The 24096-nt window shown below is 29.0% G+C and overlaps 3 protein-coding genes across 3 annotated transcripts; 1 reads left to right on the top strand and 2 right to left on the bottom strand.

The window, feature by feature from the left end:
- Positions 1-6060: 6060 nt before the first annotated feature.
- Positions 6061-9167, bottom strand: LOC138868261 (uncharacterized mitochondrial protein AtMg00810-like). Its single transcript, XM_070145801.1, has 4 exons — positions 9105-9167; positions 8516-8654; positions 6991-7196; positions 6061-6732 (listed from the first exon to the last, which is right to left on the bottom strand). Exons 1-4 carry the CDS (start codon positions 9165-9167, stop codon positions 6061-6063), a joined length of 1080 nt encoding a protein of 359 aa, XP_070001902.1.
- A 3505-nt stretch (positions 9168-12672) lies between these two features.
- On the bottom strand, positions 12673-14255 carry LOC104241407 (pathogenesis-related protein STH-2-like). The gene is made up of 2 exons (XM_009796343.2): positions 13844-14255; positions 12673-13219 (listed from the first exon to the last, which is right to left on the bottom strand). Exons 1-2 carry the CDS (start codon positions 14025-14027, stop codon positions 12921-12923), a joined length of 483 nt encoding a protein of 160 aa, XP_009794645.1. The 5' UTR covers positions 14028-14255; the 3' UTR covers positions 12673-12920.
- Positions 14256-22191: 7936 nt separating this feature from the next.
- On the top strand, positions 22192-23871 carry LOC104240635 (pathogenesis-related protein STH-2-like). Its single transcript, XM_009795502.2, has 2 exons — positions 22192-22459; positions 23291-23871. Exons 1-2 carry the CDS (start codon positions 22276-22278, stop codon positions 23587-23589), a joined length of 483 nt encoding a protein of 160 aa, XP_009793804.1. The 5' UTR covers positions 22192-22275; the 3' UTR covers positions 23590-23871.
- Positions 23872-24096: the final 225 nt, after the last annotated feature.

The raw sequence follows: 24096 nt of genomic DNA, 5'->3' as shown, positions 1-24096 counted from the left end.
TTTCTACCTAAACCCTCCTTTGAACAATATACTTGGTTACTGCATCTCTAAATTCTTCAACATCTGCAAAAATCATACCCAGCTGCCACATAACTTTTTTTACCTGTAGGATCATAACCACCTTCTTGGTAGAAGATCTTCTTCTTAGTAGATTTACCCTAACTTCTTCCCCATCTTCAACCCAACATTCATCTTCATCTGTTTCAAAGCTACAAACATCAGAACTTGGGTAATATGGTTCATCACCTCCTATCCTACCTTCTATACTTTTTTTTTACCTATTTTAGTTTCATCAAACCCCAAATCTGGTCCAGCTACACCACATGGAACATTTTCAGGGTCAGCAGGAGCTCTTTCCTTTCTTTTTCTTCTCTGGAAAGATTTTCTCTCAGCCCTAAACTCTATGAACTCTTCATGTATATCACTACCATAATCCTCTATGTCATCACCAAAAAAATCACTGTCTTCATCACTTGAACTATCTTCACTTGAGTTATCAGATTCCTCCTCAGTTGAGGATGAATCTGGATCTGGATCTGATGGATCAGCTGCTGGATCAGTAGGTGTAGGTGAAGTAGCTGCTGCACCATTTAAAGTCTCCTCACCAACCTCAATGTTTTGACTAGCACTTGCTTCAATGGTCTCATCCCCTTTATTAAAGGCTGAACCAGATTCCTCTACACCGATGTGCTGGACATATACTTCCAAAATGGCTCCATTTTGCAAAAACTGTGTAATTCTTGAAAGCTCCCTGTCATTATTTATATTTTCTATAATGCCACAGTTAGGTGGCCTAACACTAAATGTGCAACTGTTGTTGTACCCTAATTCTTTAATATAGTCCACCAACTCAAAATAAGATAAAGTATCCACATCAACATTCACATGTTCTGTCATTACCCCACCCATATATTTTGGTTCCCCACTTTCAACCTCTAAGACCCCATCATGAAACAATCTCAAAGTCACAAATATAAACACACCCCATACATGAATACAAGTAAAAGGGAACAAATAAATTCAGACAAATCCCCAACAACAAAATTATTCTGCCAAAAATAGGGCAGCACTAAAAATACTTACCACCAAGAACACATCAGTGTAAAAACACGAAGAAAATCAAAGTATAAGTATCATAATCAACATGCAAACCCCTCAGTTTCAAAATCAAAATCTCATAATTTTTTTACAAAACCCTAAACTACCAAAAATCAATTGAAGACGGTAAAGAACTAACCTTTAGTCTTGGTTTGTGACGAATAAATAGATAATAGTTCTGCGCTAACCTTAATTGTAACACCACAGTATCAAATTAAACCCTAGATTATAATTCCCTACTGAAATTGAACAAAACAAACCATAAAAACAGAGATTACATACTTCTTTACATTATGTTAGAGCCGATTTTGCAATAGAATAAATAAAAAATTATGATTGGAGTGATTTTATGCAAGGAATCGAAGAGGGGGATTGATAATTTGGTTTGGACCGTCGAAAATGGGAGAGTATGAAAGGAAATAATGAAATAGGGTCGAGTTTAATTAATGAATGGGTTTAATTTAGTTTAGAATAAAAGAGATCTGATAAAATAAAAGGGAATTGGGTGGGGGTCATTAGCGCGTGTATACACCGATAGTCTTATAGATGGGGTCGGGTTTAATTGAGCATATAATGTTAAATTAATTATGGTAAAATAAGTTCAGGGGGGGTAATAGGATCCCCGAAAAGAAAAGGTGTGTAGTTAGTAAATGGGTCATAGGATGGGGTGGATTTTATGCATTATCCCTTTGCAAAACATAATAAACATACTAAAAATTATTTTCACACAAATTTAAAAGGATATCCTTAGTTTCGGAAGACGAAAGTTAAATTCAGGGATAAGAATATAGTTAGAAGCACATTAACCAATATCATAGTTTTTGCATGTATGACGTTATTGTCAAAACTTCTATATACTATCTGTTTGTTATTACATAAGCTATTCAGCGTATCTAAGTTTTTCAGTAGCATGACGGACATATTTTTCTTTAAAATTAACCTATATAGAATGGAAGATCAATTTTAACTTAGTCTATTATATAAACGGTGACACTAACATAAGTAAGAAATAATAAACTTGACAACAAACATGTATGGTAGAAGACCATTTGGTATTAAAGTATTTAAATATCCTTCTTGGTAGTAATTATTAGTGTCATTTTCTGCTGAGTCAAAAATAGAAAAATATTTTATTTTTACTATAAAATTTGGCAATCAATTTTTTGTTTAGTTGATCAATATATTCATTTTTGCTAGCTAAGATATCTTTTTAATTCTATAATAATAATTTAATAGACAAAATTTTATTAATTTTAAAATATTAAATATTAAAAATTAGCGTATAAGGCATTATAGTCCAAAAATAGGTTTTGCAGTTATGTACTCTTCCTATGAGTTCTTTGTTTAATAATATAGGGCTATTTTGGTATATTAATATTGTATTTATGTTTTCATAATAATATAGGCTCTCCTTTTTCTAAATGAATTTGGACAATATAATACATTCTCAAATTAAATTAGTACTAGGGCATTATAATACGTTTTCAAATTAAATTAGTAATAGAAATTTTTAAGAAGTATATTCTAAAAGTTATAGGATTACATGACTAAAGATATTTACTTGTTCAATTTTATATGAATTAGACAGCCCGAAAGTAATTATACTAATAGAATTTCTAAAGGTAATCATGTAGGATTCCTAACATATAGTATTATGTCCTAAAACTAATAGGATTATAAGGCTAATATCTACTTATGTCTTTTTATTATGAGTTATTATGCTTAATATTTTAAGGTTATTTTTATAAACCGATATTGTATTTATGCTTTTATAATAATATAAATATAGATATAAATATAGATAGATATAGATATACAACAAAATAGACCTTATATACAAACTAATGAATATAATTCTAATTTACCAAAAAAAAAAGTAAAATAAAAGAGCAAAAATGAGAAGGTGGAGACAAATATGGGTTAAATAAGTGAAAAGAGCAAGACATATATAAAAGGCCTTATGGCTACCAACGGCAGATTGCTCGAACTTCAGCTGTTTTCTTGAAAGGGATTGTTTTTATTTTTATTTTTTAATAATAACTAAAAGAGTACATATATACAAAGTTAATCCCATTTAGAAACCGAGAAAAGCTAATACTTTTCCAAAATTGTGAAATACGAATATCCCACGGGAAGCACGACGTACACTTCTGCAGTAGCTGATGCTTATACTTTGTTTCAAATACATCTTAGGCTTGTGTTTATAAATTTTCAAAATCGAAAGTAATTATACTAATAAGATTCATAAAGGTAATCATGTATGATTCCTTACGTGTAGTATTATGTCCTAAAAATAATAGGATTATAAGGCTAATATCTAGATTCCGATTATGTCCTTTTATTATGAGTTATTATGCTTACTATTATAAGGTTATTTTTGTAAACCGACATTATATTCATGCTTATATATATATATATATATACTAGTTTTAGTGTACGTGCTTTGCACGTGAATTTTACATCTATTAATAAAAGTGCATAGAATATTGAACAAAAAAAATAAATTTTGAATGTAGACTTGAACTCATAATAAATAGTTTTTTTCACCTAATAACAAGGATTGAACATTTAGGAAAATTTATTAATTTATGCATCAATGTTACAAGATACAGTAAGTAGTCCAGATAAGTTGGACAACATACCCTATTATTCTTCAAAGTTTGCCTATTGTTTCAGTGCAGTTTATTTACATATTTTTTATAATACCAAACAAAAGTTTATTTACAGATTTACATCTTCATATCAACTATAGATTCAGAAGAAAAATTTGAAATAAAAATAAGGATTGAGCATATTAGAAAAAAAAAAATTCCTAACGGCGCGATGTTCCCAAATTATTTTATGAGTAGTTTATCTACAATTGCCGAAATTCAATGAATGGAATATACCTTTCAAAATATAGCATTGTAAATTATTTTCGTGCGCAAGGTAATTATATTAATTAGCAAAATTTATATTATAGTGAGATAGAAATTTTTTTGCACCACACCTTAAAATTAATATTTCATGAAATATTTATGATGACGAATGGGAAATAGTCCAAACAGGAATAATTATTTTTCATGAGATAATGAAAATTGTTTGCCTAACCGGATGAAATAGTAAAAAATTTGGCTAGATGCAAGGACGTCAATTGCCAATCTCTATTCTTTAAATTTATTTTGAATAACCAGTTGATACTATCAAATAATATCATAAAATTATTGATCGGGTTAAGCACGTGATATAAATTCACAAGTAAGAACAATTAAACATTGTCCTAGGCCACAAGGCCCTCAAGTTTTATCTTTCACTCTGTCTCACACGTGTTATTCCTTATTCAATGTCTTGTGAAGGACAACAAAAATAGAACAAAAATTATAATGATAGTTTCGATTCTTGATTTTGTTATTTTTCCAACGATGAGTTATCCGTTGAGTATACATAGGAAGATGGTTCATGAAATATAATTATACAAATTAAGTAAATGTAAAGCTTCAATGCACTCCTATCTTTATTAAGACTTCTAATTTAAAGAGTTAGGATCCATAACAAGTTCATATAGTTGTAAAAAAAAAATTATATTGCTGGAATGTAATATTATACGTGAATAAACACACGTTTCTTTTGAATAAAAATATTAATGACTTCAAATTCTTAATTATTAGTTATATTATATAGTTTAAATAAGGAAAAATTTATATGAGATAAATTTTAATCAATTTTAAAGTCCTAACTATTTATCTCCTACATAACTCAAATAATAAAATTTAATAATGAAAATTTTAGTAGATTTCAAAGTTCTAAATGTTAGGAAACTAATTAAATTACAACTTTGTCCAATATGAAAATTATTTTTAAAGGATAAAAAAAGCGAACAACATTTTGCTAAAAGGTTTCGTACTTTTAATATAGTATTATAGAATAGATATAGATATAGATAATTTATATAATATAAATTTTAATTGATTTTGATTAAGTTTTAATTGATATCAAAATCCTAAATATAAGGACTTAGTTCAAATAAAGAGGATAAATTTAATAAATTAGTTCAAATAAAGAAAATAAATTTAATAAACAAATATTACTTGATCTCAAAATACTAAATATTAGGAAAAACAACATAATTTTTTTTACTTAATTTTCAAAAACTTTATGCTCAAGAACTCCTATTACGTGTCTTTTTGACAAGTAGTGGTAGTTAATGTCTTGCCTAAAAGAATTCTCTAATTTTGGCACTACTAATCATAAATATGTTACGTATTTTAAGTAGGAAAATAATTTATGTAAGGCAAAATCTTAATCGATTTTAAAGTCCTAAATATTAGGATATCATAAATGTTTAAAAAAAGAAAAAAATTTATAACTAAAATTTTAATTGATCTTAAGGTCCTAAATATTAGGAAAATAATTTAAATTACAATTTTGTCCATTATGAAATCTATTTTTAAAGGGTAAAAAAGGCGAACGACATTTCGTTAAGGGCCTTCGTGCTTTTAATATAGTATATATATATATATATATATATATATATATATATATATATATATATATATATATATATATATATATATATATATATATATATATATTACAGAACTGGGCTGGGTCACAGACATAAAATTAGATATACAGTTGGCCCAAGCTTAACTACTATATTACACTACTATACTTCAAGGAGGTTTAGACTCATGTCTTGTGCAAGTAGGCTTGGCCCAGCAGAAATTAAGTGTAGCTCCAACATTTCCAAAGGGGCTTCCCGCGCAAGCTGGAAGGGCTAGCCATTCCAAGCTTGGGAAGGAAAGCTTGTAGCTGCACAACAAGTAAAGACTTAGTGAATACATCAGCAGGTTAGTAAGCAGTAGAAATGGAATAAAGAGAAATCATCCCAAAAGCCAAAACATCTCGGACAAAGTGACAAGCAACCTCTATGTGTTTGGTACGCTCATGAAAAATGGGATTTCGAGAAATATGAACTGCTGCCTAAATGTCACAATGGAGAGCAATAGGATAAAGATAGTCGACACCAAGCTCACTCAGTAGTCTACCCAACCAAACAACCTCAGCTACCAACAGTCGCAAAGCTCTATATTCAGCCTCAACTGAAGACAAAGCAATGGTGGGTTGTTTCTTTGATTTCCAAGAAACAGGGCACCCTCCTAGGAACAGTAGAAAACCAGAAACTGGCCTTCTTGAATCAGAACAACTGGCCCAATCAGAATCAAAATACCCATGTACAGAAAAATCAGATGTATTGTTCAAAAGAAGGCCTATACAGGAAGTACCAGCTAGATATCTCAAAACATGATAAGCTGCCTCCAAGTGAGGCACTCTAAGAGCATACATGAATTGACTTAAATGTTGGATAGTGAAAGAGATATCAGGCCTAGTATGCTGCAAGAAATTCAATTTACCCACCAACTTTCTATAAATTGAGGGGTCAGAGAGTAAATCACCAGACTCAACAGAAATTTTCACATGAGGATCCAAGGGAGAGACAACAGGAGTAACCACAGAGCATTTGTACTCAGACAGTAGATCTAAAGTGAATTTGTGTTGATTAACTAAAAAACCATCAGGATGATTGACAATTTCTAACCCAAGAAGATAATGAATATCACCAAGATCTTTTATCTTAAACTTGTCATCCAAGAACTATTTCAAGGCATTAATTTCACACATATCATCACCAGCCACAAAAATATCATCCACATACACTGCCACAACAGTAACGTGAGACTCAACCAGTTTTTTGAACAAAGAGTAGTCATTTAAACTAGGTTGAAAACCCCTAGACTAAAGTACAGAAGATAGTTTGGAATACCACTGCCTGAAGGCCTGTCTAAGAGAATAGAGGGATTTATTGATACAAGCTAAAGAAAAGATAGAGGTGTGAGCATCAGAGGTCACTACCAGACCTTGAGGGATCTTCATAAAAACTTCTTCATCCAAATCCCCATGTAGGAAGGCATTATTAACATCAAGTTGATAGACCACCCAATTTTTCTTAATAGTAACAGATAACAGGCATTTAATGGTAGTTAACTTAAAAACAGGGAAAAATATTTCAGTGAAATCCACACCCCCTTGTTGATTATCACCCTTAATGACTAGTCTAACTTTGTATTGTTCAATAGTTCAATCAGACTATTTATAAACCTTATAAACCCATTTACAAGGGATAACTTTCTTCCCAATAGGCAAAGGAACAATGTCCCAGGTGTGATTAGCTTCTAGTGCCTAAAATCCTTTCATCATTGCCTCCTGCCAAGCAGGATGAAAGGCAACCTGAAGATAAATTGTGGTTCTTGCAAACAACACTCAGAAGACACAGAAAGCACCTTGGGAGTGGACACAGTGGGATAGATATAATCACTAAGGTAAGGGGTGGATTAGAAGTTCTAGGAGATTTTCTTGGTGCAGGAGCAGTGAGAGGAGGGGTAGGAACAGAAGGATGTTAACAACCAGATTCATGAACAAAATCTCTCGATTAAAATTGACCAGAACACTAATTTTGGTATATGCATACTGAAATGAAATGTAGAGAGAGAATACATGAAAGTGGGGTTTTATTAAAATGAAAATCCTCTCCAATACACTGTATATCTAACTCTCTCTCTCTCTCTCTCTCTCTCTCTCTCTCTATATATATATATATATATATATATATATATATATATATATATTTACAGAAGTGAGTTGGGTCACAGACATAAAATTAGATTTACAGTTGGCCCAAGCTTAACTACTCTATTACACTATTATACTTCAAGGAGGTTTGAGCTCATGTCTTGTGCAAGTAGGCTTGGCCCAGCAGAAATTAAGTGTAGCTCCAACATTTCCAAAGGGGTATATTAATGGAAATTTTATCTCCTATAACAAAAGTTGATACCTTATTTATTATAAATAAATACTCTTTTAAAAAATTATCTCCTATAGCTATCTTTTAATTTTTATAACAAAATATTTATTTATGGCCACTTCCCACCTTTAAGCCATTTAATACGTTGTGTATTATTTTTCTCTCTCCTTCTCTATTCCTTTCTCTTTCCTCTTTCTTCTCTTTTTCCCCGATTTTTTCCTCCCCTGCTTTTAGAAACCCTAGCAGGGGCTGTGTTTCGCCAACGACATATCCGGCCGGCGACCACTTCCCCCCTTCCTTGTTGTGTCACCCCTAACCCCCTCCCCTGGACGGTGATTTCTTTCACACAGTTGTATTACACATTCTAAATTTTTCTTAGATTTTGCGTTGATTGTTTATGTTTGCCTTGTGAGATCTAAAGAAGTTTTGTCTCTAGTTTCCGTTTGATCCTTTAAATTGGTGCTTCTTCAACAACTGTCTTCATTTAACCGGCGGCGACGCCCCATATGGCGGCGACCCGGATATCGGTGGATTGGGGACGGAGTTTGGGGCTGAGGAACTTGAAGAGTATGTTACCTTCTTTTTCATTGTATTTCAATGTATCTCGATGTATTCCCTGTATTTCATTGTATTCTTTGTCTTTTTTTTCATTGTATTTCAATGTATCTCGTTGTATTCCATGTATTTCATTATATTCACTGTCTCGCTGTATTCCCTGAATGTATTCGTATGTTTATTTAATTAATATAATTTATGTATTCAGATATATATGTATTCAAATGTATCTATAATATGTATTCATATGTTTAGATGATCTGCTATACTTCATATATTCAATGTATTTAACTGTATTCAATGTAATTATATAATTTTAATATATAAATCTATTTGTAAAGATACCACTAAAAAATATTTTAGTAAAGATACCAATAAAAAAGAAAGGATGGATTGAATCTCTGAAGATTGCTCTATTTTTGGGATGTTTTTCGGTTGAGAATCTTTTCTATAACTGAAAATACAAATTTTATGTGTTATAATTGAGTTTGTTGAGTTATATTAGGAGTCTATCGCGTTAATTGATTCACTTACCGTTTTTAAATAATTGAAGACCTTTTTTCCCGCAAATTCCGTTACTGTATTCTCGAATACAGCTCGCGAATACAACCGAATACATTCTCTGCTTAGCTGGACTTCCCTGTTTTTCGCCGAGTTTTGCTACTGTATTCATGAATACAGTAGCAAAAATACATCGAATATAGACTATAACAACTGAAAACATAGCTATACGAAGTAATTTAGTAAATGGTAGCTATAACAAGCTAATAATCACTAAAACATCGTGGTTTCTGAAAATTTATCTATATTAATTTATGGGAGGATTTAGGTGGGAATTTGCTAAGGTTTAGATAACGAGGAGTCTGCTTGTATAATTATTTTTCTGGTTACTGTTGAGTCTTAACTGTGGAAAAAGAAACTCAAAAACACATTAATTTCTTATTATTCTATTAATAACTATGTGACAAAGAAACTCATAAATATAGTACTACGCTATAAATGTAAATTTAGATCTTTTTCGCAAAAAAAAAAAAAAAGAAAAAAACTTAATTCCAGTGTAATTTTAGCATAACAAGATATTTACATAAAAAAGAAGCGCTTATAATTTGGTAACATGAATAATGAACTTAGACAAAAATATCAAATGTAAACAGAAACATCAATTAATGCAAATGAGCTTGGAATTCTCAACTTTTTCAAAGTTCTATTCAACTCAGTTTCCTTTTCTTTATCAAATTCCTATTCAATTATGAGGTCTGCATCTGAGGAGGGATTGTGGTAATATAAAACAACAGCCTCCACTCCATATTCAAAGAGTAATTTAGATGGGGAAACCTAGGAATTGGTTTTAACCTAGTATTTATAAATAAATAAAATAGAACCAAATCCTAGACCAACTTTGATTAGGAATTTGATAAAGTAAAGGGTTGGTTAATCCTGCCCTAATTAGGAAACGCACAAAATAAAATATTTTAAAAAAAATAAATAAATCGGAATACCTTTTCCCTTTAGAAGAAGGATTAATTATCACAAATTAGTTGAAAAAAATAAAGTAAATTAAAAAAAGGAATTTTATTTCAGTAAATTAAGATAGGGGTGTATATAGGTCGGGTTGGTTCGGATTTTACAATTACTAAACCAAACCAATTGTGTCGGGTTATTAAATCTAAAGACCAAACCAAACCAATAAAACTCGGTTTTTTCGGTTTTCCGGTTTTTCCGGTTTTTTCCCGGTAAAATCTTTGTAGAACAAAACATATAACTTGTGCTCAAAATATTTCCTTAATCCTAGTAAGATACAACTATATAAAGAATTTTCCAAAAAAATAATACAAAATATGAGATGTGTCATGACATTATCCTAAAATATTCAACAATAAAGACAATAACATTATATAATATAAATATTGCTAATTAAAAAGCCATAATAAAAATATACATAATCTAAAAGTACTAAGTCATGCTAAAATAAGTAGACCAATAAGGGAGTATTAATTACATGACTAAACGCTAAAGAAAAAATAAAAATAGGTTATGCATTTTTATCTAAATTATTGCAAAACAAAAAATAGATATTCAATACATTTCCCTTCGTAGTATTGAATTAAATGTCTTTTGTTAGCATTAGTACTGATTTGATTTTGGTTTGGGCTTTTGTTAGCTATCATTTAATTTACTAATATTAATGGCTATAAAACTTATTGAAACATTCAAAAATTCTATGTCCAACCTTGAAATTATACTTTAAAAGATAAAATTGTAAAATTTTTGAAGAAATATTTATAAATTACATCACAATAAGTATATTTATATATTAAATATATTTAAAATTTCTATATATATAATGTCGGGTTGGTTTGATTTCGATTTGACTTTTTTTAGTTAAAACCAAACCAAATAATTATGGTCGGGTTTTTTTTCCAACACCAAACCAAATCAAACTAAACCATAATCGAATTTTTTTCTCGATTTGCTCGGATTATCGAATTAGTGCAGTATGTCAATTTACTTTGTACACCCCTAATCATGACGATATGTACCCAATCAACTAGCATTGCTAGAGACCTCAGAAACATTGGATCAATTCAGGTAAGAGATCGAGTAAGCTATTAGATATGTCAAATCATTGCTGTGGCTATAAAAGTATGATATTAAGGTAAAAATAAAGTGTTTCCAAATATGAAAAGTTGATATTATTTTTTAACAAAGTAAAAATAAAAACAAACTTTGACATATAAAATGGAACAAGGGTACTACGTAATTTTTTTTAATTATATCAGGCTAGAAATTGTCATGAGAATTGCAGTCCTAAAATTTTATAAAAATTATGTCGGAAAACTGACAACAAAAGCACACATAGGTGCGCACTCATATATATATATATATATATATATATAAGCCAAATACATATACAGCCGATTCAACTTGCTACCATTTTTCATTTTGGCATTTTATCTCTGTCTTGTTCCATTTTGGCCCTTCAATTCTATTTTATATGTTCTATTTTGGCCCTCCAACTCTAATTTTTATGTTCCACTTTAACACAAAAGCTGAAACCAGTGCAAAAAATATAGCGCGTGTGTGTACACAAATATGAGGTGTAATAAATATCCAATTAAATGTTGCCACATGATTTTTTTATCCATGTCAAATGGGTCAATACTAAAATACCCGAACCTGACCGTATTTTTTCATCCACTGTTGCCCCATTCATTCTCTAAGTTCCAAACCTATCATCTGTCGATTTCAAACCTGGCCCGTTTAGATGAAATAAACCCACAAAAAATATGATTGAGTTTAGGTATTTTATTATTGACCCGTTTGATATGGATAAAAAAATAAGGTGACAACATTTAATTGGATATTTATTACACTCAGATTTGTGTATAGCGCTATATTTTTTGCACTGATTTTAGCTTTTGTGTTAAAGTGGAACATAAGAAATAGAGTTGGAGAGCCAAAATTGAACATATAATATAGAGTTGAAGGGCCAAAATGGAACAATGCAGAGATAGAGTGCCAAAATGAAAAATGTTGCCAAGTTGAATGGGTTGTACATGTATTTGGCCATATATATATATATATATATATGGAGAAATTCAAAAATAGCCAGATTTATAACTGGTCGTTCAAAAATAGTCCAGTTTCAAAAGTAATCGAAATTTAGCCACTTTTCATGTAAAGATAAATTTGAACGAAAACACTGTTCAAAACCAGTAAAATACGCCGGTATATTATGCTGGAGTTCCAACATAAGTATACTTGAACTCAAGCATATTATACTGGAGTTCTAGGATAAGTATGCTGAAACTCCAACATAATATGATGGAGTTCCATTATAAGTACACTAGAACTCCAGCATATTATGCTGGAGTTCTAACAAGTATACCGGTCCAGCATAATATACTGGAGTTTGGAGCACCGGTGCTCCAGTCTCCAGTATATTATACTGGAGACAACAAAGTATACAGGTCCAGCATAATATGCTGGAGTTCATATACAGGTACACCGAACTCCAGTATATTATGTTGGACCGGTCTCTGTTGCAGCAAAATAGTGGCTATTTTTTATTGACTTGGTAAACACTGGCTATTTTTGAATGACCAATCCGAAAACTGGCTATACCGTGCTATTTTTACACATATATATAGTACAAGAGTAGTGGTTTGCTACAAGCATTTGATAATTGATAAGTAGATTTTTTGGGATATTCTTTATTGAAAGGAACACACACTCAACAAAACATTTTAATGAAAATTCAAGCCCTTAGGAACTCTAGAAGAGTTTGATACAACTCCATTATCACTTAGAGTGACTGATCATCTAAAACTTAAACTTTAAATTGCACACATTTATAGTTATTTAATTTTATTATATCTCAACACGTCGTCATCTCTCACGTGCGGACCTGATTCTATTTTATGGTTTAAACATAGACCGAAGGATTGGCGAGGAGGTAATCTTCAACAGTCTTGAAAAGTTCCATAGCTTGATTTTTGCCTTCATTGTGTTCTTCTTCTTTAAATACATAGTCACCCTTTGTGTGGTACTCAGTTGAAGTTTTGCAAATACATCCTCCATTTCCAGATGCTTCGAATTTGATCTCATAAGTAACGAACTCCAGTTTGTCGCCTAAAACATCTCCTTCGATCAGTGAATATTTGGTCACCAAGTTCTTGTCGTCAATAACATGGATCTTGTGCTTCAAGTACTTGATAGGAGAACCTGCCATTTTCAAAATAAGGCAATTATTGACCCCTTGATAATTTAAAAATCACACATTTAAATTAAATTTCCCCTATATCGTGGATGCACTTTTCTGAATAGAAATCTCTTTAGCGCTCATCTCTGCCACTTTTATTTATTTAATTAAGTATCTCCTTCGGAGGGAGCCTTGGAGTAACGATAAAGTTATCTCCGTACGATCTGTAGTCATAGGTTCGAGTCATGAAATCAGCCACCAATGTTTGTATTAGGGTATTCTATATCATACCTTTGATATATGACCCTTTCCTAAACCCTGCGTAAATGCAAAATGCATTTTGCACCAGGTTGCCCCTTAAGTATTTCCTCTATATTGGATAATTTAAAAGTTCACATTCAGATTGTGCCTTCAATTATCATTATTCCGGCAGTGTATAAAAGTTAAAACAGTGGCAGATATAGTACTCGGACATCAAGTTCAACTGAACCTAGTACCTTCAGTGTAGAAGGTAAATTAATATATACATAAAAATCCACTAAAATTGAAATAAATAGTAGATCTGAACCTATAATTTTAAGGTTGAACCTATAGAATAATTAGACAAATATAAGATCATATATTTCGCTAGTGATCATAAAAATTACCTTCAACAAAGTTCATCTTCTTGATGCTTCCAGCACCACCATCACCCTCAATAATCTCAATGTTCTTAACTACTTTTGGCATCAATTTTGGGACAAGGTTTTCAGAATCAAGAACAATAGCTTTGAATAACCTAGTTGGGGCAACTGATGTTGTGACCTCATGAGTATAGGTAGTGACACCCATAATATTTGTGCCTTAGAGATATTTAATTAACCAAAAAAAAAAAAAGAGATAAAGATATGAATGTGGAGAAACTTATATAAGTTTGCTTGAGAATTTTTTGAGGTGTATGATAATGAAAACTTAGATGGTATTTATAGGAGAAAAGGAGTGATTGTTCAGTGTTTTAATCAACAATCCCTTCATCTCAATTTCAACATTCAAAGTACTCCATTTTAGACATTTGTATCCATTTTTCTAGATGTTGTACATTCTCTTTATGATAAATGGTCTAACAATGAGGTTTGCTGACACGTGGGTCTATGTACGTTATTTGTTTCAAACCTACCAAGTTGTCGTTTTACATTTTAACTTAACTAGTATTAGTACCCGCGCGATGCACGGACACAGTCCATGTCGGATTATGATTTGGATTATTTGAATTATGTATAAATAACTTTAAAGTATAAACCTTCCAGATAAAATTTATAGATAATCATTAGATATTAATTAAGAAGTAAGACATGAAACCATTTTGCAAATTTCTTTGTTGATAACTTGTTTTTTTATATATATATATATTTATATAATCCAATCGGTTAATTTTAGTACTTGAATTTCGTTTCGTTATCAATATTTTAAAAAAATCTAAATATGTCATGTGGTGATTTGTCTCGTTTGAACATATTAGATCATATTATTTTAATAAAATTCTTAGTATCATTTTATTTTTTTATCTCAAGCTCCAATAAGTCTTATTCTTTTAAAATTTACACATTTTTTTTGTTCTTTGCTTATAATTATTATATTATTTATTATTTAATATTATTATACTTTCATATGACTTTTTTCGGGTTACTAATTGACATACTATTTTACTTATTATCCTTTTATAATTATAGATAAATATTATTTTTTTATTCTTGAAATTTAATATATTTTACGCTTTTATCCTCCCATTCCAAAATATTTTACTATTTAAATTTATCAGTATTATTTTTGAATATTATTCAATTATTTACTTTGTTTTATTTTAAAATAATTTAAAGTATAAATATCCTCACACTATCTCTATTTTTTTCTTTATACAGTCTATTCCCTACTAAAAAAAAATTAATTAATTTTTATATTAATATTTTACCTGTAATCAAAATAATATCATATTTTACTTTAATTCATAACTTTGATTAGTCTAAAATATTAATATACAAGTTCTTTGATTATTACATTCCAAATCTATTGAGTTTTTCTTATATTTATTTTTTGTATTACATTCAATAAATTTTCTTTCCTTTTAGTTTCAAGATACAAAATTTGATTTTTTGTTTTCGTTAAAAAATTACTTATATTAGATATTTATTTTATATTTTTTAAAATTTAAATCTATATCTAGCAAGACTATAATTTTTGGTGGTCCTATCCATAGTTTGAGCATTCTCATCATAATGTTAAGAACTTTCTAACATTAAGTAAAATAGTCTTTTCCTTTCATTTCTAATATTAAATTTTTTATTTTTTTTTTATTTTTGCTATTATGTTATCAGATATATGGTATTATTACAGTTTCATATGGCTTTTAATTAAGTTGCCATTTTATTTAATATAATTATCCATTACTATCCTTTAATATAATATAGATAAATCTAGAATTTTTTTAATCTTAAAATAAGTATCTATTTTATTTTAAAAACATTGCTTGAATTCTTGAGTTATTTAAATTTATCAATAGTATTTTTAAGTATTTTATTTCACTTTATTTTATTTTATAAACTAATTCTTAGCATAAATATTCTCACACTATTTCTAATTTATTCTTAATATTTTCTTTATATATTTTAAGAAGAATTTTTTTATCTTCTAAAAAGTTATATCCTTCTAATTTTTAATTGGACTGCATTTTTAAAAATTATCTTATGCATTCAATAATTGCACTCAATTTAGATATTAATATAAAAATTAATTTCTTATTTGTTGGAACACATTATATTTAATGATAATATTTCACTATCATTTTATTTCTTTATGTACTATTTTTAAAAATAATAAAATTATGAAATGAAAGAAAACATATCAAGTGGTTAGTGAATAATTATATTTGGAAAGCTATCAAAATTTATTTACTATAAGAATGTGTGTCAATTTCAATTGATTTCTACCATAAATTAAATTTGAGCAAATCTAAGTTGTTTTAATCCTTATTAAATTAAAAAATCTATTTAGATTATGTCTTTAAAATGCTAAGTGACATTTTCTCAATACGCCACTTGGCTTAATATCATGCATCACTACTCTCCTTTTAATATAATATAATATAGATAGAAGATATAGATATTTAATTTTTTTCTTATCTTATAAGTAATTGTATACTTTATGTAAGATCTTATTTTACCGCCTGATTTTTTTTTAATTTTTGAAGTCAATAAATCTTTAATACCTTAAGTAAATTTTAATTTTATTTCATATTTTAACTTGCTCCAAAGTATAAATAGTCATAGGTTATCTCAATTTATGTGTTTCTATATTTTTTATATTTTCTATTATAGTTTTTAATTAATTTTTTACCTCCATATTTCTAGCTAATTTAGAAGAAAATCTATGAGTGAATCAATATATATATATATATATATATATATATATATATATATATATATATATATATATATATATATATATATATATACACACACACACACACACACACACACTCCAAAGTATAAATAGTCATAGGTTATCTCAATTTACGTCTTTCTATATTTTTTATTTTTTTCTATTATAGTTTTTTAATTAATTTTTTACCTCCAAATTTCTATCTAATTTAGAAGAAAATCTATGAGTGGCTCAATATATAGATATAAATACAGATACAGATATAGATACAAATATAGATATAAATACAAATATAGATATAGATATACATACACACACACACACACACACACACACACACACACACACACACATATATATATATATATATATATATATATATATATATATATATATATATATATATATATATATATATAGTATAATAATATATATTGAGAGTGAGAGAGAGAGATTAGATTTGTCTAAGATATATTTAGATTATGTATAAGATTTATTAAACTACTTCCCTTAATTATGTTTCCATTTATAATTTCTAATAATTAATGTTGTCCTAAAATTACCAAGTAGCTTTATTTTAGCTTGCCACATGGCTTAACCACAATGCATACTACTCTCCTTTTAATATAATATAGACTAGTCTTAGGGCACGCGCTTTGCGCGTGTATCCTATATTCATAAATATACGATTTTGGAAAAAAATCTCTCTCTATCTTTCTTATATATACTACATAATATGTCTGGATTGTAAAATAAAAAAAGTAATATGTCATCACATAAGTCATCGAATGCCTTATTATTCTTATTTTCTCGTTTGCTCCGCCAATATTGAGTTAATATTTTACAAGAAATAATATATAAAAAAATATAGGGAGTGATTTGCACTTAACCAACCTGATATAATCAATTTTTCTCTATCTCTAATATTTTCTTTTCGCCGGTATCTTTCTTATGAAAATTAAAATATATGTACCATATGAGTTTTATCAACTTGAAAAATATTTTTTCGTATATGAATAGTTTTAAAAAGAAGTGAATTGAATTTATTTTGCTATTAGTTTTAAGAACTTATTTATTTGTTTTTTAAAAAAGTAATTTATTTTTATTCAAATTCTTAGTATGAACTCATCCAAAATTTTATATTTAACTGTAATTATAATTTTATTCAATAAAAAATTATTTTCAAAGGGTAAAATATCGATATAACATTTTACTTTGGACAGTTATATTTTCAAAATTATTAGTGCAATTGACTCTTATTGACCACGTCTCGTTATTTCTCGTTTAAAATCTGAAATAATTTTTTACTATAAGTTCAAGATTATTAATGTAATAAAATTATCATGTAACTTTAGAGTTATGTTAGTAAATTCTCTTTTTGGACAAATCTTCTTATTCCTTATTTCTTTTCATGAGTTTGGGAAGAATGCAATTTTAAAGACCTTGAGGTTTAACCTTTACATCATTAACTTTTCATCATCAGATATTATAAAGGAGGAAGAGAAAATTGAGTGGTTGGTATAAATGGGTTAACTTGGTAAGTAGTATATTAGAAATATTATAAAGTTCAAAATGTTGGGCTAGGGATTTACATATATTTTGAGTTGGTACATATTAGTAGTTTTTACTTAGTTCAAATAAAGAAAGAGTTAATGATCAAAATATTTTAAAATTTCAAACTCCTAAAAAGTACTCACGTTTAAAAAATCACAAAAAAATAATATTAGCTGATCTAAGAAGTCTTGTATAATGCAAAGAGTTTAACATCTAATATAACTTTTAATATGGTTAATATTACGTGTTTTAAATAATTAACTTAAAAGTTCAACTTTTAATATAGTTTACTTTGCAAAATTATTGCTAAGAAAAGTATTTTTGTAAGTATAATTTTACTCAATAACTTTAATTTCCTAAATATTAGGAGTTCCTACATTACTCAAATAAGGAAAGATTTAATAGCCATAAATTTAGTTGATTTTAAAGAACTCAATTTTAGGAAAATAATTAAATGACTTTTTTGTCTAGTATGAACTATATTTTAAGAGGGTAAAAAAAACGAACGACATTTCGCTAAGGGCCTTCGTGTTTTTAATATAGTACTAATCTTATGATACGCGCGTTGCGCATGTAACCTATCTAAATAAGTAAAAACTTTTAAAATATTATATTTGAATTATAAAATAGAGTGTAAATTCCTGAAAAATATTTATGTATTTAATCGTAATTATATTTTTATTCACTAAGAATTTTTTTTTCAAATAGTAAAATAGTCTAATAGGTGAAAAATCATTCATGCGGGACATGTTCCCAAAACAAGGGCAAATGAAAATTCTTTGTAAATATTAAAGAAATAAGAATCTCTATATACCATTAACAAAATCTACGAAAATTATAATTTGATCCAATCTAGCTAGCTCAATAAAGAAAGAAATCTTGTCGCATTGAATTCTCATATACCTTATTGTGATTTCGGATGAGTTATAAGGGAATATTTTATGGAACATGTTGTTATTTTGTGATCTAATACTAAATAAAGAACACAAAAATATTTTTATTTATAATTCTTTAAAGAGTTATTTGAATAAAACATAAAAGTACAAATACTTTATCATATTACGTTTTCCAACATTATTGTCCAAGTGCGAGTAAATTGGAAATTGAGAAGAAACTAAAGTCGGGTACATATTACGACTGTACAAACACATAGTTAAAATATAACAGCAAAGAAAACATGATTGAAATATTTTAACAATAGTAATATCGATTTTTTTTTTGATTTTTCGCTCCGATTGCATTAAGGTCCAATGAAATTTGAATTAGCAACGAAAAATTTCACATTGAGGGATAAAACGCTCCCAAAAGCTACTCTATATCCATCAATGCTTCCACAAAAAACACATAGCTAAAATATCCAAACATTAATATAGCAACCTATAGCTCCCAACTTCCTCGGGCAAACTACAATCACCAAATAAGATAATCAATTAAAAGTTGATAACCAACTAAGCTTTCTTGTATAAAGATTACCTGCCTTTTCGTCTCAATTCATGGATATTAATATGTCAATTAAGTGAATTCAAACGGAATCTTATCTATCATCATTAATTTTCCTTAACCTTTTGAAAGTATTGTTGTATATAAAATCAAAAATTAAAACAAACAATAATAAATAATAAACAAACAAATAACTGGAGAATATCGAAGAACAAGACATAAAACCGGATACACATTCAAGTATTATACCAGATTAAAGTTATAAGACGTAGTGTTTGATAAAAACGAAAAATAAAAAATAAAAAGACGTGCAAAAAATTACTTACATTGGTGGTTCTTCTACTTTAGAGTACATGAAAGCCATGAGGAAATTCTGTCCGACTATTCATTTATATATATACACATAGATTAGTAATTTTGTGGTTCAAGTAAGGAATAATTTATATAAGGTAAATCCTAATTGATTTTAAACTCCCAATTATTAGGAGTAGTTCAAATAAGGAAAAATTTAATATATAGTATTGTAGTTGATTTAAAACTTCTAAATATTCGGAAAAAACTAAAATTACAATTTTGTCCAATGTGAAATATAAATTTAAGGTTAAAAAAGGCAAACGATATTTCGCTAAAGACCTTCGTGCTTTTAATATAGTATAGATAGATTAGTTAGTTCATCGATTAAGGTATGTTTAGTGCGATTAATTTCCTTTATCTAGCTTAATGATTGTTGCGTAATGTAGCATAGGATATCATTGGCGCATTATACCCAAAAATAATGGAATTAATTATCTCTTATTTATTAAGACTTGTTTGGACAATATTGTTTATGCGGTCTTTCAACCGCTCACACATCTATTCCTTTTGCGCTCTCACTTTATCTCTAATATACAAAAACAACCTAAGAAAAGAAAAGAAAATATAGTATGATTATTGGTTGATTACTGATGTGTGTAAATATTAGAGTTGTGCTTGGTTAGGTTAAAATAGACAACTCATAGAGCGTCATTTATGATAATTATTGATAAGATAGAAAGGTAACATTTTTCTATTATACAACACTAATTTATAATCTCTAGTTAAAATGTATAATCTTTATATATCTAGTGCAGCAATTCTTTTTTTTTTTAAATGTCGTAAATTTTATTTACTAATAATATATGTTACCAGTAGGGAAAGTGAGTCATGAGTGCATACAAAATTCCTGCTTACACATTACCAATTTGCTTTACTTAATTAGTCAAGATCTCGTAAGACAATGTTTGGCTTAGTCAAGATGTCGACACATTAAAATATTTCACAGAAAATACGACGTTTGGCTTGCACTCATAGTCAATACATTGTCTTATGAAATCTTGACTAAGTAAAGCCAAACTATATACGGCCCCATAAGGGGTCTATAACTTGTACATAATCAAAAACAGCATAAATGAAATGCGGAAAGTCTTTGAAACCATATCCTTATCCTCCCACCCACCCACCCAATTACCAAAGGACAACCAGCTAAAAAAGAAGATAAAATTAAAATTAAAATTAAAATTGAAAAAGTATTTACTGGCACTCGTGTTTAATTACACTAACAAGATAATTTAACTTTAAGAATTACAATTAAAAAAAACATATTTAATCGGCGGTGGCAGTGGCCAGTGGCAAAGTCAGGACTTTTACAAAATATGTACAAAATTATTTTTATATATATACACATTATAATTTTCTATATAGCGCACACTATGTGATGTGTTACTGACGGTGACGGATATTTTCATTAAGGGAAGTCAAAGTAATCATATGATAGACTTTAACTGTAATTTTATGCACTCTGTGTGCGATATAACTTGCATAAAGCGCCCCTGTTTAACAAAACCTTTATCATAATATTATCACATGCTTGATCAGTGCCAAAAAGAAAAAGAAAAAGAAAAAGAAATATCGTCCTCATTTTTATAATTAATAAGGAATATGAGAAAATCCATCTAAATAGCCGTACCGATGAATAGATCACTAAATTCAAGCTTCTGATACTATAATTTTCTCTCTTTTTCCGATTGTATATTTAGATGAGGTGAAATTCTAGATAATTTTGATTCTAGCAGCGCTATGCAAATCCAAGTTGGTAGGTTAGAAAAGGAGGAGTTCGCAAATAAAGTTCCCACTGATTAGATTAAACATTATGTGTCACCACAAAATATTGTGGCGCGTTGAATGGAATATCTCCATTCTTAACAGAGGGTTCAGGACAATCTCGTTGTAGCAAGGAGTGTTTTCCTCTTATGGGCTCACAAGTCACAACAATAAAAATTTAAATTAATCGGATCCGTATTAGATGATAAAATAAAAAGATGCTTTAATGTGTCAGCAAAAGCCTCACTGTTAGGCCATTTGTCGTGTAGTTGATCTCCTACTAACACATTAATTTTGAAGAGGACTTAGGAAGATAACATCTAGAAAAATGGATACAAATGTCAAGAATGGACCGCTTTGAATGTTGAAATCAAGATAAAGCTAATGTTGCTGATTGACTAACAGTCCTAACACTCGATCACTCTTCTTTTTTTCTCTCCTATAAATACCATCTAAAACTTCATTATATTCCACACATCAAAAACCATTCTATTCACTTCATCCAAATCCATCTTAATTATCCTCTCTTTTTTGCGTCTCTTTAACATTAATTATGGGTGTGACTACCTATACTCATGAGGCATCAACCACAGTTGCCCCAACTAGGTTATTCAAAGCTTTGGTTCTTGACGCAGACAACCTTATTCCAAAGTTGATGCCACAAGTTGTTAAGAACATTGAGACTGTTGAAGGTGATGGTGGTGTTGGAAGCATCAAGAAGATGAACTTTGTCGAAGGTGAGTTTTATATATATATAGTCAGACCTCTTTATAACATCATCGCTATATAATAGTCATTCACTATAAAAGTCAAGTTTTCTATGGAACCAATTTCAATGCTATATTATAATGTACATTTTCTATAACAACACTTCGATATAACAGCCAAAAAAATCCGAAACAGATAAGGCTATTATAGAAAGATTTGACCGTATATACGGCTGCCCAATGCAAAAAGTATCATTTGTTTATAAAGGGTCCAGGAAATTACCGCAAGGAGTGTGAGTGTTGGTGCATTTTTACGTCTAACATGATTCTGGAATTAAAATACAATTGTAAATTATAATAGTTTCCTTATTACAATAATTAATTAGATAAATTGTTAACTAAATAAAGGAAGTTAAATTGTTAAATATTAAAAAGAAGAAAGAAGAAGAAAGCGGACGTGAGCTAAAAAGATTTTTTTCTACAAAAGTGTGCATTATTATCTATATTTTTGAGTGGCAAAAGATAGGAAATTCACCCTAGTTTGACTTAGCTTGTTTGGCCAACTTCTTTTGGTGAAATTCTTTCTCTCTTTCAGAAAATTCTCTTGGTTGAAACTTGAAACTTTGACGAAGGAAAAAATATTTATACGATCAAATTACCAAAATATAAATTAAGTTTAATTAAATTGCACCAATAATATAAAATTTGCGTATGCTATCGGTTTGTATAACTTAAATCCTCTTTAAAAGACTCGAAAAATATCAAAGAACTATATAATTAAACTTTTTTTTTTTTTTTTTTGCAAAACTTGTTCTTAGACATGTCAAGAAAATAAGTCTCATTTATTTTGTAAAATGACAGGTGGTCCAATAAAGTATTTGAAGCACAAGCTTCATGTGATTGACGACAAGAATTTGGTAACCAAATATTCACTAATCGAAGGAGATGTTCTAGGAGACAAATTGGAATCCATTACCTATGATGTCAAATTCGAAACCTCTGCAAATGGAGGTTGTATTTGCAAGACATCAACTGAGTACCACACAAAAGGTGATTATGTTTTTAAGGAAGAAGAACATAATGAAGGCAAAGATAAAGCCCTGGAACTTTTCAAGGCTGTTGAAGATTACCTTATTGCCAATCCTACCGTCTATGCCTAAATGGTGTTTGAGTCAGTTTGCGTCCAGCTTGGCTAATTCTACGAGATATCTGCTTATGATTATGGAGTTTTATCAAACTATGTTGAGAGTTTCAAAGTATTTTTCTTTTGGTTTCCATCATATATAGTGTTTTGAGTGTGTGTTCTTTCCAAATATGTCATGGAAAGAACTTTAAATAAAGAATATCGCAAGCATTGTACTGTACTTTTCAAATGCTTGTACTGAAATTAAAATATCTTGTTGAATATATATATATGATGCTCAAGGCATGATTTCCGAAAATTTTGAAGAAGTGCAATTCTCAGCGAAACTGAGATAGAACAAAAATAATATATGTATTGTTTAGTTTTGTTTTGGATATCAACAATGTGAGCAAGCTCACAAAGATAAAGTCAAATTAAAAGGAAAGAAACAGTTATAAAAACATAGCTAGAGAAAGTCACCACCACGTTTAGGGATGGCAAACGGGCAGGTCAGATATGAGTCGGGTCGAAAACGAATAAATTA

The sequence above is a fragment of the Nicotiana sylvestris genome, chromosome 1 (assembly GCF_000393655.2).
Source record: "Nicotiana sylvestris chromosome 1, ASM39365v2, whole genome shotgun sequence".
In the NCBI taxonomy this organism is placed as follows: domain Eukaryota; kingdom Viridiplantae; phylum Streptophyta; class Magnoliopsida; order Solanales; family Solanaceae; genus Nicotiana; species Nicotiana sylvestris.
This window is presented reverse-complemented; position numbering and strand designations above follow the sequence as displayed.

Excerpts from the sequence above, each read along its gene's own strand:
- LOC138868261 (XM_070145801.1), bottom strand. The coding sequence starts at position 9,167 with ATGAATACAGTAGCAAAACTCGGCGAAAAACAGGGAAGTCCAGCTAAG. Across the intron at positions 8,655-9,104 it reads CTAAGCAGAGAATGTATTCG|GGAATACAGCGAGACAGTGA; the intron begins GTTGTATTCGCG and ends GAATACATTCAG. Across the intron at positions 6,733-6,990 it reads TGAAGATCCCTCAAGGTCTG|TTCTTGGATGACAAGTTTAA; the intron begins GTAGTGACCTCT and ends GCCTTGAAATAG.
- LOC104241407 (XM_009796343.2), bottom strand. The coding sequence starts at position 14,027 with ATGGGTGTCACTACCTATACTCATGAGGTCACAACATCAGTTGCCCCA. Across the intron at positions 13,220-13,843 it reads GAAGATGAACTTTGTTGAAG|GTTCTCCTATCAAGTACTTG; the intron begins GTAATTTTTATG and ends TGAAAATGGCAG.
- LOC104240635 (XM_009795502.2), top strand. The coding sequence starts at position 22,276 with ATGGGTGTGACTACCTATACTCATGAGGCATCAACCACAGTTGCCCCA. Across the intron at positions 22,460-23,290 it reads GAAGATGAACTTTGTCGAAG|GTGGTCCAATAAAGTATTTG; the intron begins GTGAGTTTTATA and ends GTAAAATGACAG.